The 16,991-nt window shown below is 35.4% G+C and overlaps 1 protein-coding gene across 2 annotated transcripts in view; it reads left to right on the top strand.

Annotated features, from left to right (window-relative positions):
• Window positions 1–16,991, top strand: part of GSK3B (glycogen synthase kinase 3 beta) — a 210,069-nt gene that overhangs the window by 128,328 nt on the left and 64,750 nt on the right. For both annotated transcript variants that reach the window (XM_080807994.1, XM_080807993.1), the window contains exons 5-6: window positions 6,380–6,510; window positions 10,313–10,419. In XM_080807994.1, the coding sequence (XP_080664120.1) occupies window positions 6,380–6,510; window positions 10,313–10,419 (238 nt within the window). The remainder of the gene's footprint in view (window positions 1–6,379; window positions 6,511–10,312; window positions 10,420–16,991) is intronic.

Here is a 16,991-nt window from a genome sequence, read left to right as displayed (position 1 = left end):
CTGAGTTTTGCTGATTGGGTTACTGTAGTGTTAATATGTTGCTCTGTCTTCTGTATTTCCTGAAAATTGGTGATTAGATATATTTTTATAAGATTCAAGACTACTGCATATGTATTATTGAGTGGTTTCCTAAGGAAGAACATAATATCTTTTTGTGATGCTTATAACCATTGATCATTGCCTAAATCTGTTAATGTATAAAGGGTTACAAAATATGCATATTCTTAAGTTATTATTCATTCTTTATTTATAAGCTGGGGGATGCTTGGGTGCCCTACCTGGTTGAGCATCCAGCTCTTGTTTTCGAGTTCAGGTCGTTGGATCCACCCTGCACTTAGCGTGGAGTCCACTTGAGATTCGCTTCCCTTCCTTTCCCTCCCTCCCCCAACCACTCACCCTGTCTCTCTCCCTCTGTCTCTCTCTCAAATAAATAAATAAACAAATAAATAAATGGAATCTTTAACCAAAAAAATTTATAAGCTGAAATAGTTTCCCACGTCAAGTATTTGAGTACCTGAGGTACAGTTTATATAATAAATACAGGATATGTATTTGATTATATCCCTTAATTTATGAAAATTTATAATTAGTTGGTTCACAGGTTCCTCCAGAAGTGACCAACAAGGTATTTGTTGTGTAGGTTTGTTTTAAAACTTCTTGCCTGAGTCTCAATAATCTAATCTTTGATAGCTTCTTCACTTTCTAGCATGGTAGTGTTCTAGGTTCATCTTATACATTTCTTCCCCAGACTTGGAATCAACCTTTTCTTCAAGGAGACCTTATTCTTTTAGTGAGAAATGATATTTAGAGACCACGGTCTCTAATGTTAGGAGTGGTAATTGCTATAGGGTTGGTTACTCTTTCTGGGTTTTTTAGTGCACAGAGTTAGAAAATACTTCAATAAGCTTTTCAGAAAAAATGCATCTTTTTTTTTTAATCTCAAAGGTTAATATAGATTGATATTGCTCATTAAATATTGGGGGGGGTTAACAATCTTCCATCTATATTTTCTTTCTCTTACACTAAAAATTCCATTTTTCAGTGATAGTGTAATTACTTGTTCTGTCCTACACTCTACATATAATAGTCTTAGAATAATAATAGTGACACTACCACGACCAAGTGAAAGTAATTTAAGGTCACTTTGCATTTCTTTTTATTTCCATGGCATATTTTATTAGGTATGGACAGTAAAATTTCTCTCTTTAAAAATTTTGAGTATTTTCTCTCCGTGCAAGTATGCGTCATTAAGCTTTGTTCATTTTTTTTTTTTTTTTTAATATTTATTTGAGGGAGAAAGAGAGAGCGCAGGTGGTGGAGAGGGAGATGCAGGCTGCCCATCAAGCAGGACTCGATCCCTGGGCTCTGGGATCATGACCTGAGCCAAAGACAGCCGCTTAACCAACTGAGCCACCCAGGCACTCCAAGCTTTGTTTATTTCATTTTACTTTTATTAGAGATTGCATTTAAAGTGTTTTTATTCATGCGGTGCCTGGGTGGCTCAGTCAGTGAAGAGCCTGACTTGTTTTTGGCTCAGGTCATGATCTCAGGATTGTGAGACAGAGCCCCACATCAGATTCCCTGCTGGACATGGAGTGTGCTTAAGATTCTCTCTCTTCTTCTCCTTCTGACCCCACCCCTCCACAAAAATAATTTTTAAAATTAATTTTGCTTTAAATTTTATGTCAACATTAATATAAAATATTATGTAGTTCCAAAGTAAAATCTACAAAACAGGATTATCATCAAATAAGTTTAACTTTTATACCTGTTTCTTCTCTATTTCCTCTCTCCCCCAGAGTTAAATATTTAAATTTTTTATAATCCTCCCATTTTTAAAATAAGCAAATGTATATAATTATTTTTCTACCTCCTTTTTATGTAAATAGTTACATAATATGTACATTTTCCTCCATGATACTTTTTAAGTTAAAAATACATTCTGGAGATCACTCTTTATTAACATAGATAGACATAGCTAGCTATTTCACCTTCCTTTTATAGCTCCACATTAGTGTATTATATGGCTATATCCTAATTTATTCAGCTGGTCACCTACTAATGGTCTGTTGTTTTCCCTTCAGGTGTTTGTTTTTGCTTTTGCTATTACAAATAATGTAGTAAAGAGCCTTGTGTTTTCTGTGGTTTGTTTTGTTTTAAAGATTATGTATATTTTTAGAGAAAGAGAGGGCATGAGCAGAGAGGAAGGGGCAGAGAATCTCAAGCAGACTCTGCGCTGAGCCGGGAGCCCAACATGGGATTCTGAGATCATGACCTGAGCTGAAACCGGGTCAGATGCTTAACCAACTAAACCACCGGGGCACGCAATGTTTTCTTTGTTTTTGACAACATATATTTGGATGAGATCTCTGGCATCCTATATTGTAAAAAAGAAAATAAGGTTATTATGCATATTGAAGTCGGCATACAAGGAAAGATCTAACACTCCTTTCACCCCCTTGTGGAAAAAAGGATGCTTCTTTTATATAACCGTAGCCCTTCCAGAGTCTGAGCTGTTGGCCTGTTGTTTTTTTAGGACTCAAATCTATTCTTATTTTTAAGAGTTTAAAAAAGATAAAAACATTGTCTGAAATTGATAAGTTGATCTCATTCACTTATTCATTTTACCTAGTTTTATAAAACTATTTTTTGTGAAAAATATTGGATTGGGAGATGAAGTAAAAATAATAAACACATATACTCTTGCCTTCATGGACCTGACCACCCAATAAGGACTTGTTTAGCATACATGTCACCAGAATGGCAGCTACAGTCCTTTGTAATTGTTTGACATCCACTTTTTCACTTTTTCTGGAGAAGTTGAGTGTATTATATTATATTATATTATATTATTGCTTCAAATGTTTCTTTAGTTTTTATAGTATGGGTCACTTTGTAGTTGTTGGTGGTTAATATACAAGTTAAAAAGTTTTTGAGCACCTTTGCCTTTTGATGAGCATCTTCTATAACTAAGTAGGTTTTAAAATTCAAGTCTGAAACCAGGAAAATCATCATTGTGAATTTGAATTTTTTTTTTTAAATTGAAAAGACAGGTTAAAGAACATGGTCTAAATACACAAAAAAACTGGCTGCATTTTTGTGAATCATAAACAAAATTGTTATGTATTGTTTGTTTTAAACAGATTTAGTAGCAAAGAGGAAAGAACAGTGGACTTGAGTTAGATTTGATAACTTTGTACCTGATCAGACTGTTCATTTGGGCTTCAGTTACCACGCCTATAAAAATGAGGATAAATATGCATCTCGCAGAGTGATTGCAAGAATTAACTAAACAAAAGGGTAAAACAGGCTTGGCTTGACAGTACGTATTAAATAAATCTTGAGGGGCGCCTGGGTGGCTCAGTCATTATGTGTCTGCCTTCAGCTCAGGTGTCATGATGGGATCGAGCCCCACATGGGGCTGCTTGCTCAGCGGGAAGCCTGCTTCTCCCTCTCTCACTCCCTCTGCTTGTGTTCCCTCTCTTGCTGTCTCTCTCTCTCTGACAAATAAATAAAATCTTTAAAAAAAATCTATCAGTCAGTCAATCTTGAATTTCAAAATGTGCTAAATATCTCCTGAGTTTCTTTTTTTTTTTTTATTTTATTTATTTATTTGACAGACAGAGATCACAAGCAGGCAGAGAGGCAGGAGGAAGCAGGCTCCCTGCTGAGCAGAGAGCCCGATGCGGGATTCGATCCCAGGACCCTGGGATCATGACCCGAGCCGAAAGCAGAGGCTTTAACCCCCTGAGCCACCCAGGTTCCCTCTCCTGAGTTTCTAAGAGTTTATCATTCTTGTATTTACTTGGTGATCAAGCTATTTAATGGTTACATTTTTATACTTTCATTTAATAGAATAAAAATACGATAAAATACAGAAATCATTATTAAAGAGGTATACTTTCCCAAGCCACTATGGAGTATTTAGTATCTGATTTGGATAAATTGCTTATCTTCTGTGCCTCAGGCACTTTATATGAAAAATAAAAATAATAATGCCTATTATTACATAAAGATTAAATGAAAATTCATGCAAAGCACTTAGAATAGTAGCTTTTTCTTATTACTGTTATTGCTATCTTGATAGTAGAGAAGGCCCCTCCATTTTCCTGTAAATACACTTTTACAGAGTCTAAAACAAAATAGATATGAAATTGTACATTTCTTCTTTATCTTTTTAAAAGATAAAGTGAGGAGAATGGATACAGATTAGATCTTTCAGATGAATGAATGTAGTAAAAAAAACACCTCAGCCTCATTTAAGTCTTGAGCATTTTTGACAAAACATTTTTTTCACACTGGTGATTGCTGACCCAGACATTAGCGCCCTGATAGTTAGTAAAATCTCTCCTTTAATAAATTAATACCTGTGAACTTAATTTCTTATTGGAGCTTACTTTCTTAGTAGTAGTAAATTTAACTTTTAGAACTCTGAGAGTAAGCTTTAGAACTTGGAGATATGCTGATATCTTGAACAATAATAATAACATGATAGAATTAGGAAGCTTTTTAAATTATATGGAATACCGACATCCTTTAATTCTTTTTTTTTTTAAAGATTTTATTTATTTATTTGATAGAGATTACAGGTAGTCAGAGAGGCAGGCAGGGAGAGAGGAGGAAGCAGGCTCCCTGCTGAGCAGAGAGCCCTATGCGGGGCTTGATCCCCAGACCCTGAGACCATGACCTGAGCGGAAGGCAGAGGCTTTAACCCACTGAGTCACCCAGGCACCCCTATATCCCTTAATTCTAACTTCGGGGACAAAATGCTGACCTTATTGAAGATCTCTTTTATACATTTTATATCATGCTTCATTTTTAAAAAGGCTTAAACTCTTCCAGCTTTAGTTCAGTATAACATTAAGGATGTACTGAAATTGAGCTGTCTGTAGTTTTCATCAGGGCCTGTCTGAAGAAAAGTAGGCCTCATGTTAACTTCAAGAAACTAGTAAGTCTTGGGGCACCTGGGTGGCCCAGTGGGTTAAAGCCTCTGCCTTCTGCTCAGGTCATGATCCCAGGGTCCTGGGATCGAGCCCCGCATCGGGCTCTCTGCTCAGCAGGGAGCCTGCTTCCTCCTCTCTGCCTGCCTCTCTGCCTACTTGTGATCTCTGTCTGTGAAATAAATAAATAAAATCTTTAAAAAAAAAAAAAAACTAGTGCCTACTTGTGATCTCTTTCTGTCAAATAAATAAATAAAACCTTAAAAAAAAAAAAAGAAACTAGTAAGTCTTAACAGTAGCCTCTGAAGGTGGTGCCTTCTATCAGTACTTTCCTGACCTTTGACTTTGTCGTTGTTTTAACCAAGATACTGATATACTTGATTTGAACTCATTTCAAAAATTCTTTCCACGATACATAACTTTGAGGTAGGGGTCAGAAGGTAAGTAGTCAGAAAAATTTAAACACCAACCTTGGGATAAACAGATTTAAGATATACTCACTTTCTTGATAGAGTCCCTGTCTTCCTCGGCTAGAGTCTGAGTCTTTCTTCCATGCAGAGTCAGTTTCTCAGTGTATTTTTTTAATAATAGAATTGAAATAAATATCCCTTCAATTTGATGTCAATAATCAGCAAGGATGCGTTTTTTAAAAAAAATATTTTATTTATTTATTTGACACAGAGAGAGAGAGATCACAAGTAGGCAGAGAGACAGACAGAGAGAGAGGGGGAAGCAGGCTCCCCGCTGAGCAGAGAGCCCAACTCGGGGCTTGATCCCAGGACCCCGAGACCACAACTCAAGCTGAAGGCAGAGGCTCTAATCCACTGAGCCACCCAGGCACCCCAAGGATGCGTTTTTTAATAGCATTTTAAGTCTACTTACTTCTGAAGGATAATATAGGAAGATTGGTGTAGCTACTGATGTCTTGATAGATTATTGGTTATAGATTTTCTCAGTCACATGTGGGTTTTCCTGGTCCCCTCTATCAATGAGCTCTAGGGCTGACATCTCAGGAAAATATTATTCTAAAGATGAAATTGTACATACTTAATAAGAATAGTGAACTTAGAAAAAAACAGAATACTTGGCTTCTGGTCTAAACAGTGTTACTTGCTAGCCACATGATCTGGAATACCTTTCTGGGTTTTCCATCTGTATTTTTTTTAATAGCCCATTTTAGGAGGCTTGCGGTAAGATGTCAGTAAAATAAAAATTTATAAAGCACATTGTGACATTTCCTTTTTTTTACTAAGGGGGATCGTGCAAATATAACATGGTTAATGCAACTTTAATTAGCTAATTAATATATAAATGACATGAAACTCTTAAAAGGGAGATTGAGTGCTGCTCTTTTCTGAAAATCTGTTACATTATTTACTGCTTAAAGATTCTGATTTGTTTGGGACAAAGTCCTCATTAATTTTTACTATATTTTCCAGTTGTATATGTATCAGCTGTTCCGAAGTTTAGCCTATATCCATTCCTTTGGAATATGCCATCGGGATATTAAACCACAGAACCTCTTGTTGGATCCTGATACAGCTGTCTTAAAACTCTGTGACTTTGGAAGGTAAGCTAGCTTTCTTTTCTGCTTCCTTCTTTCACTCCCCCCCAGTCCCACCCTCCTACCCTGTGTGCTCTTTTAAAACTATATGCCTTTGGGTGCACCTGGGTGGCTCAATGGTTAAGTATCTGCCTTTGGCTTGGGTCATGATCTCAGTACCCTGGGGTTGAGTCTTGCATCAGGCTTCCTACAGGGAGCCTGCTTCTCCCTCTCCCACTCCCTCTGCTTGTGTTCCCTCTCTCGCTGTCTCTCTCTCTCTCTGTCAAATTAATTAATTAATTAATTTAAAAAAAAAAAAACTGTATGCCTTTTACAGTATCAGTCCAAGAATACCGTAGTCCTTTTTCAAGGAGTATGTTAGAATTACAAATATGTATAGTCTTTTATCCAGCATTTTAATTTGTAGGAATTAGTCCCTTAGAAATACTTTAAAATAGTGTATATACAGGGATTTTTATCATAAGATTGTTTATAAATGTCAGTAGGAAAATGACCAGATAAATTATAGTATATACACATTTAATGTAATACATGCAACTGTAAAAAGGAATAATGTCTTAGAAAAATTAAAAAACAAGATCAGGACTGTATAAACCTTGTTCCTTTTTATGTTTTAAAAACATGGTATAGCCACATGTATATAGGTATATGATTATTTCTGGAATGATAGGTAATAAACCCATAACATTGATTGCCCCTAGGAAGGGAAACAGGGAATATAGTGTGGTTGAGAAACTTGCTTTTTCTTTGATGGTACCTTGTGTTATTTGAATGTTTTATTATGTGTTTATATTCCTTTCTTAATAAGAACTAATTTTTTTGAAGGTTTTATTTATTTATTAGAAAGTGGGGGAGAGACAAGCTCGGGGGTAAGAAGGGAAGGACAGAAGGAGAGACCCTCAAACAGACTCTGCCCTGAGCAGGGAGCCCAACACAGGACTTCATCTCACGACCCCGAGATCATGACCTAAGCCAAAACCAAGAGTTTGCTGCTGAACAGTTGTGTTTTTTTGTTTTTTTATTTTATTTTGTTTTTTTTTTTAAGTACTAGCATCCATTGCTGTATTCTTTTTCATTTCAGTGTTAACCTTAGTAGCAGTGTTTTCTTCCTTTTCCTCTATATTGAGTCTCTTATTCTCCTTTTCTGCAAATTCCAGTGCACTTTGTTATCTTAAACTAATTCCTTGGTAATATTATATTGTGTCATAAGACTTCATCCTTTTAATCTTCATAGTATTCAGCAACTTGTGCTTCTTGTAATCTGTCCTTTCAGCATGAAACCAAGCTTATATCCTCGTGTAACTCACTCAGTTAACCTTCTTCCACCTAGATTAGTCTTTCTCCTTTCAGTCCCTAGTACATTGCCACATAACTTGAATTCTCTCCATTTTTTTTATCCTCACAAATTCTTTTCAGTTCAGCTCTTTATAGATATTGATCTACATCTCCTAATATCTCTATTTCCAACTCTTTGTAATACTTTCGTGTCAGCCCACAGTTTAAATTTTAGGTTTAATATAAGATATATTCTCCATTGGGTGCCTGGGTGGCTCAGGGGGTTAAAGCCTCTGCCTTCGGCTCAGGTCATGATCCCAGGGTCCTGGGATCGAGCCCCACATCCGGCTCTCTGCTCAGCGGGGAGCCTGCTTCCTCCTCTGTCTCTGCCTGCCTCTCTGCCAACTTGTCTGTCAAATAAATAAATAAAATCTTAAAAAAAAAAAAAAGATATATTCTCCATAGGCTGTCTCTTGAGTGTGTCAGAAAAACAAGCACATCTGCTCCTTCGGAGTCAATTCTTAGTCTCACAGCAGTGTGCTCCTTCAGACGATCCCCCTTTTACAGTTAACTGATCTCAGATACCTGTTGTGGGATTCAGCTCATTTTGCAGGCTATAACTCTTCCTTCAACTATAAGAAAAGCTGAAGGCTATTAAATCAAAACTCTTATCTGATGCTTGAAACAAAGTGCACATAACTGCTGAAATCAGATGAGTTTTACTGTTATGGGGTATCTTTCCCACAGAGAGTGACTGACCAGTATGAACTGTAAAAAGACTGAGACATCAAGTTTAGTAGTTTCTGTTCTCACCATAGTGTCAAAACACTGCTGCTATGGACCATTTTATTGGGACATAGGAATTGCTTTGTTCTGATATATTTAGAACAGGGATCTCACCTCTGTGGTAATAGGTCATTTTTAATAGCTCCAATAAATAACAAAGCTGCTCTTTTTTGTTTGTTTTTTAACAGTTGGTTTCGGCAAGTAGAATTTTAGATACATTTTAGGTTCTTAGTGCCAGGTTGGTAGTGACTTGAATAAAACAGTATTACTCTCTTCTAGTGATTTTTTTTTTTTTTTTTTTTTTTTACTGGATGAAATAAGGCCTAGAAGTAGCTGAAGATCTAGTTGGGCTTTCTCAGAACTAACTGTGGTCATTATATTGGTTGCTCTCATCCTTCAGAGGATGGGAAGGAACTTCAAGCCTCATCTGAAGAAAATGAAGGTAGCTTCATCAAGTATCCAGGAAATCTATAGGATGCAGAGTTTCCAGTATTACCTTTTTTGTCTCATAGTGAATTTTCTAACAATATAATTGGAATCTCTCTTACTAATATAAAAAACCTTTTCTAAAGTAGAAAGGTTTTATCAGTTAAGCTGAAAAGGTATCTTAATTTTCATGCAGCCAAAAAGCAAGGATTGATATTTGTTAATTTATGAAATCCGTGCTGTGTGTCAATACTTGGGGAGAATGTTAAAAAAAAAACTGCCTCCCTCTTCAAAACTTGTAATGAAGGAAGAACAAGTTAAGGTAAGGATTATCATTGACCAGAAAGAAAAGAAGGTCCAGACTTCGAAACCTTTGTGACTACTTTCATTTGTCTCTACTCTGATTTCCTATACCTTTACCCTGAAATTTTCCCTTTCCCTGTTACTTATGTTCTTTTCCCTTTCCCTGTTACTTACGTTCTTTCTGTTTTGATTTTGTTGTTTGTGTTTATTGCCTGTATTTATCTTTGTTGTCCTTCTGTGCCAAAGTATTTAACTTCTAAAGGAGTTTATCTCAGTGTATCTCTAAATTATCTTGAGAGACAGCTCCAAAGAAACTAATTAATGTTTAAAATACATGTCACAAAGTATTTTGAGTAAAAGTTGGATTAGAGAACATGTAACTAAATTTACAACAGCAGAGTTAGAATTCAGAGGCTGTGGATCATCTCTGACCTACAGGGGAGGACCTATCTTATTTATTGAGTAATGAATATTTAGACAATTAATAAATTGACCAACACAGTGGAAAAAGAGAATAGATTGGGTAAGCCTTGGGATATTTACTCTGATGCTGAAGTCAAATTATAAGAGAGTGATCAATTTCTGTTTAAAAAACACTCACGTAAGAAATATTCATTATTGTATTATAACCCATTACTGTGTTTTTTGGTGGGTGGAGGTACTTCTTACTTTTTCTGCCCTCCTTTATATTTTAGAGGTAGTATTCAAGGAACAGAAGATAACAAGAAATTCAGCATTTGTCCTTTTTATTTCTTTTCTATTTCTATTTCTTTTTACTTAGGTGACAGTTGACAAAGGCATTCTTTAAAAGCTACTTTTTAAAAAAATTACTGTTATGTTAAAATTATAAGTTTCTTTTGTTAGGTAGTTATGGTTCTTATTTTTCCTTTTTTGCTTGTATGATTTAATGGTGTGAATCTTAGATAAATGTTCAGGGTTGTGAATGAAAGTTTAGGTTCTTTTAAGGTTTACACTGAGTTTAAAGAATTTATGCTTTTTTTTTTTTTTTTTTGATTAGTGCAAAGCAGCTGGTCCGAGGAGAACCCAATGTTTCGTATATCTGTTCTCGGTACTATAGGGCACCAGAGTTGATCTTTGGAGCCACTGATTATACCTCTAGTATAGGTAAGTACTGAATATGAATATAATGGTTTGTAATTATTAACTACATCTTGTTTTTAGTAATTTAGTATTACTAATCTATACTTTCATTTAAATATAAAAATAGGGATGACCTAAAGTCTGTTTCTCCTTAAAGACTGATGTGCAAAAATGTGTAGAGTATTTTAAATGTCAACTCTCAGAATTTAAGGTATATTTATTATTTTTTATTAAGGTTTCTGGGATTTTTTGAGAGGATAATAAAGCTATTCCTTTATAATTGCATGGTTCCACTATGATTTTGTTTGCTTTTAACTTTTAAAATTTCAAATAAATTCTAAGTGTATCTTTTCTTTCTTAAAATTTTAATTCTCCTGAAATACTAACTTCTGAGCTTGATCACTATTTGGAGAAGTTGCATCCATAACATTGATGATGAAAATGATAGGATGGCCATATTGTTGTCATTCCTACTATGCTATCCCAGTTGCTTATTTGCTATTGAGTCAAGTCACAAAAAAACAATTCTTTTTCATTTGTTTAGCTAAACCCATTGATTCTGTAGAAGTCTTCACAAAAGATCTTTAGTGATTAGAACAAATTGAATAGGGATAATTTGCTTCAGTCTTCAATGACTTCCTCTTCTACCCCATTTTAGGATACTAATAAAAGTGAACATAGTACTGTCAGTTGCACATGAATGGTAAAGCTAAGAGAGGAGGAGCAACCTTAGGCGAGGTGTACACATGACTGTCAGAATTATTTTATTGTTACATTCTGTTTCTGAAGAGAATTCCTTAGTCCAAAAACAGAACCAAAAGCATGCAAATACCAAACCAACCAACCAAAAAGAACCCATAGTTACAGAACTCTAAGAAAAACCAGAATGTGGACAGTTTTTGTCTTTTAATACAAGTGGAAATTTTCTGATAGGAACACAGGCCTCTAAACAGAAACACATTACCATTTTTATTTTGCCTAAAGGACAAAAATGCCAAAGAGCAATTTGATTTGTGCCAAGGGACCCAGAGTTTTACTTATCATTTCTTTTGCACCTTTAGTGCAAATGTCAACACAGTGAAAAAGGTAGATAATACCTTGATATTCTTATGAAAATAGTTCTACTCATTAGGACCTCTTTAAAGGTCCAGGGGGCCCAGAGCTATGCAGACCATACTTTGAGACCTGCTACACTGGAAGATAGAGAGTATAATCGTGTGTGTGTGTGTGTGTGTGTGTGTGTGTGTGTGTGTCCGTGTGTGTGTCCCCGTGTGTGTGTGTAATGCTGACAGTTTCATCATTGCTGTTATATGGCCTTTGTTAAGGGACAAATGAGAAAGAGCAAAAAGGGTATTTTGGTTGGAGTAGAACTAGATTTGAGTTCTAGGTCTGTTACTACTTAACTAAGCTATGACGTGGAGATTGCTAACAGTTCTACCTACCTTTCTGAGTTCCTGTGAAGATTAAATAAAATATTAGTGAAAGTACTAAAGAAATGGAAGATGGTATTTGTTTCATGCTATTTGTTAACTTGACTCTCTGCAAGAGCAAATTTCAGCCCTTTATCTTTGGAAGTATCCTTGGACTTTACAGCTGCTCTATATTTTATTCAAATATATGATACTGATCATTCACATACCAGATATTGGGATGAGTTGTGGTCACCTATTTAGGGTCACCCAAAATAAATGCAGTTTGCTTCTTTTAAAAAAGTCATGACCACATCATGTGACACATTAATAAGGCATGTATTAAAAAAAAACTCACTACCCGCTTAAGAGTGCATTACTTCTATAAATGTCCATGTGCCTTAGCAGTTCTATGGAATCATCTTGCAAAAGAAGAGCATTTTAGTCCATTTTCTCTATTAGGAATCACTTCTCTGGATGTTATGAGTGCCTCCTTTCCAATAGCCTCCTTTGTATGGCTAATACCAGAATCTGACTTTCTAGGCTTTGGACTCACTATACGCCATTGATTCAACTTTGGTCTTTTGAACCCTAATAAGCCTGGATTTGACCTCCCTTTTTAGACTTGAATATTTCCTCTCATGACTCTGGTGATTTGAAGACAGAAACAAAAGTATTAAGAAGTGTGCTAATGCAGATACATTTTAGAAATATTTTTAACAATGATGTTTGAAATGAGAGAGTAGCTGGTTCTGAGTAGATTATTGTCCTATTTGTATATAACCAGAGCTCAGGCTGATGGCTCTGATTATATTATCTTACTGAGAAATGGCAGAGAACAAATGGTTCTACAGGATGAAGAATTGAGTTTATAGACCCTCGAAGAAGCAGTTAGTTATTCTCTGACAGTGGGGTCTTGACTGGGAATTGAAATTGGGTTCCAGATGTAGCTCTGCTATTCAGTAGCTTTACCTTGGACAAGTCCCTGATCTTTATTGTGCCTCAGTTTTCTTATCTGTGAATTAACTATGTTAAACTAAAAATGGTCTTGAAAGATTACTTTTACCAGGAATGAGCGTTAAGTATAAAGCAAAACACTGTTTTGGTTGAAATCCCCAAATAACCAGATAAGTCAATGGGCCAGAGTGCTTATTTTGTTATACCTCCTGTTTTATTCTATTTGGAGAATATTATTCATTTGTCCCATTTAGTATGAACAAAAAAGATTTTGGTTTCTCCCAGAAAGTGGATGGTAAATACCTTGGTTTTGGTAGTTTGCGTGAGTTAACCTTGAGGAGCCACTGAATTTTAGGATTATTAGTCTGTGGCAACCACTAAGCAATAGTGTTCTTTAATGGTTTATTCCTTGTCTCCCGTATTTGTACCTAAATCCGGTGTAAGAAAGTATATCCCATGGTTGTTTTTTTTTTTAATTTTTTAAAGACTTTATTTATTTATTTGACAGACAGAGATCACAAGTAGGCAGAGAGGCAGGCAGAGAGAGAGAGGGGAGGAAGCAGGCTTGCTGCTGAGCGGAGAGCCCGATGCGGGGCTCGATCCCAGGACCCTGGGATCATGACCTGAGCCGAAGGCAGAGGCTTTAACCCACTGAGCCACCCAGGCACCCCCCTGGTTTTTTTAAATAAATATTTAATTATTTCCCTGTAGTTTTTTCCAGCCTTGTCTTCTGAGATGAACTATTTTCTATTGTAAAGAAATGAGTGCATATTACCTTCCATCTAATTGGCTAGGTAAAGGCATATTTTTAAACTTAGCTCAAAATAAAGCCTTTACGTTAATGAAGATACATATCTCTTCTCCCTCCATCTTAAGAGTTAGTATTATTTGGCTTTGAATGAAGTAAAGTGTTCTTAGCAGGTTTTAGTATTTGCCTCATTTAGCAATTACCTAGTATATCAAGGAGGGCTCTTTTTGTTCAGTGCTTGCAAAATAGGTGTCTTGGTTATCATTGCTTAGAACTGGACAAGATCAACTTGAACTTCTTATATAAATTTTTTGTCATTGTTTTCCTATGTCAGTAAAAAGTTAGTCACTGGCAGGGATTTCTTATCCTTCTTGGTAATGCATCTCATCATATCAGACCTCTTAAATTATTTGTTGACCCCATGCCATTTACCGTTCTTCTCCTTTCTTACTGGTAGATGAGAAGGCCCACCAGAGATTTATGTTCATCTTCTAAAGCACTTGATTGTTGGTTCATACAAAACCCAGGAATCTCAGGCATCCAGAAACTGAAAATTAGTTTTTCCTTGCAGAAGGTCTTAATGGTGGGCTATAAATAGATTGACCATATAATTTAACTTCTTATTTGGTAATACTTTTAAAAGAGAAAGAGGATGCTATTAGTGATTATCCAAGGACAATAAATCTAAACCAGGACTATCTTGGGTAAGCCAGGATTGTATCCTTTAAATTATTTTTTAGTTTATTAAAATTATTTATAAATTATTAAAACTTACTTAAATTATTTTTTAAAAGTTTACTCTCAGGATTGAGGTTTCCATTTTTACTTAAAAGTGAATTATTTTTTTTTCCCTTAAAATGTTTCAATTTTACAAAATAATACACTGGCAGGCTCATATCTCACATACCCATCCCATTTTAGGCTTACTGTCCCTCCTTAACGTTATTTTTTTTTTCTTTTCTCATTTATATTTCCACTTTTTCCCCCCTCTCCTTACTCTTTCTGCTTGGTTTCTGACTCTGCTTGTGTTCATGTACCTTGATACTCATTCTCATGTCTCTTATTTCCGTTTGTTCTTTTCTTTTGCTATGATGCAGCTCCTCTTCTTTTCCCTAATCTCCTGTCACCTTATACTTTTTTTTTAACATGAAAAATTCATGTATTGAAAAACTAAGCACAGAAAACTTCTAGTTGGCTAAAATAAGCAATTCACTCTTAAATAATTTTATTTTTTGTAGATGCTATATATAGTCAACTTCTTACCCACCTTACCACCTGATATGCCATAACAGCATGACAATTTACATATTGAAATTTAATGTTTATCTCTCTAATCTTAACTTTGACTTCTTCAAGTATTTTCCCTTTGTCTTTTTTAAGTTTTTATTTAAATTACAGTTATTTAACATACAGTGTAATATTAGTTTCAAGTGTACAATACAGTGATTCAACACTTACATATAAAATCCAGTGCTCATCACAAGTACACTTCTTAAACCCCATCACCTGTTTGACCCATCCTCCACCCACCTCACCTCTGATAACCATCAGTTTGTTCCTTATAGTTGAGAGTATCCTTCTTTGTTTGACTCTCTTTTTTCCCCTTTGCTCATTTGTTTTGTTTCTTGAATTCCACATATGAGTGAAATCATATGATATTTTTTTCTTTGACTTATTTTGCTTAGCGTAATACTCTCTTGCTCCATCCTTGTCTGTCTTTGCAAATGGCAAGATTTTCATTCTTTTTTATGGCTAAGTAATATTCCTTCGTGTGTGTGTGTGTGTGTGTGTATGCATATATATGTGTGTATGTGTGATCATTCATCCATTAATGGTTCCATAATTTGGCTATTGTAGATAATGTTGCTATAAACATTGGGGTGTGTGTATCCCTTTGGATTAGTATTTTTGTATTCTTTAGGTAAATACCTAGAGTGCAATTGCTGGATCTTGGGGTAGTTCATTATATTTTTAACTTTTTGAGGAAATTCCATACTGTTTTCCAGAGTGGCTGTGCCAGTTTGCATTGCTACCAGCAGTGGAAAAGGGTTCCCTTTCTCCACATCCTTACCTTCACCTGTTGTTTCTTGTATTGTTGATTTTAGTCATTCTGATAGATGTGAGGTAATAGCTCACTGTAGTTTTGATTTGTATTTCTCCAATGAACAGTGATGTTGAGCATCTTTTCATGTGTCTTTTGGCCATTTTCCCACATTTTGAGAAAATGTCTATTCATGTCTTCTGCCCATTTTTTAATTGGAATATTTATTTTTGCATGTGTGTTGACTTTTATAAGTTCTTTATATATTTTAGATACTGACCTTTTAACAGATTTGCCATTTGCAAATATCTTCTCCCAATCTGTAGGCTTTCTTTTAATTTAACTGATTGTTTCCTTCCATATGCAGAAGCTTTTTATTTTGATCAAATTTGTTTATTTTTGCTTTTGTTTTCCTTGCCTCAGGAGACATATCTAGAAAGAAGTTGCTATGACCAATGTCAGAGAGGTTATAGCCTGTGTTTCTCTCTAGAATTTTTATGGTTTCAGGTCTCACATTTAAGTTTTGTTTTTTTTTTTTTAAGATTTTATTTATTTATTTGACAGAGAGAGAACACAAGTAGGCAGAGAGGCAGGCAGAGAGAAAGAGAGGAGGAAGCAGGCTCCCTGTCTAGCAGAGAGCCCGATGCGGGACTCGATCCCAGGACCCTAAGATCATGACCTGAGCCAAAGGCAGAGGCTTAACCCACTGAGCCACCCAGGCGCCAATCACATTTAAGTTTTTAATCCATTTTGAATTTATTTTTGTGTTTGCTATAAGAAAGCAGTTTCATTCTTCTGCATGTTGCGCTCCAGTTTTCCCAACACCGTTTGTTGAAGAGACTGTCTTTCCCATTGGATATTCTTTCCTGCTTTGTTGAGGATTAATTGTTGTGGGTTCATTTCTGGGTTTTCTGTTCTGCTGATCTATGTGCCTATTTTTGTAGCAGTACCATGTTGTTTTGATCACTACAGCTTTGTGTGATATAACTTGAAGTCCAGAATTGTGATGCCTCCAGCTTCTCTTTTCTTTTTCAAGTTTGCTTTGGCTATTTGGGGTCTTTGTGATTCCTACAAGTTTTAGGATTGTTTGTTCTAAGTCTGTGAAAATTGCTGGTGGTATTTTGACAGAGATTGCATTAAATGTTGATTTGGGTTGTATAGACATTTCAACAATATTTATTCTTCTGATCCATGAGCATGGGATATCTTTCCTTTTCTTTGTGTCATCCTCAGTTTCTTTCCTCAGTGTTTTATAGTTTTCAGAGTACAGATCTTTTACATCTTTAGTTAAGTTTATTCTTTTGGTTTTTTGGAGTAATTGTAAATGGGACTATTTCCTTAATTTCTCTTTAAGCTGCTTCATTATTGGTGCAGAAAAATGCAACAGATTGTGGTACGTTTATTTTTTTATCCTGTGAGTTTACTGAATTCCTTCATCAGT

The sequence above is a fragment of the Martes martes genome (genome assembly GCF_963455335.1).
Source record: "Martes martes genome assembly, chromosome: 1".
Taxonomy (NCBI): Eukaryota; Metazoa; Chordata; class Mammalia; order Carnivora; family Mustelidae; genus Martes; species Martes martes.
The sequence above is the reverse complement of the archived record's forward strand: the minus strand, read 5'-3'. Positions and strand labels throughout refer to the sequence as shown.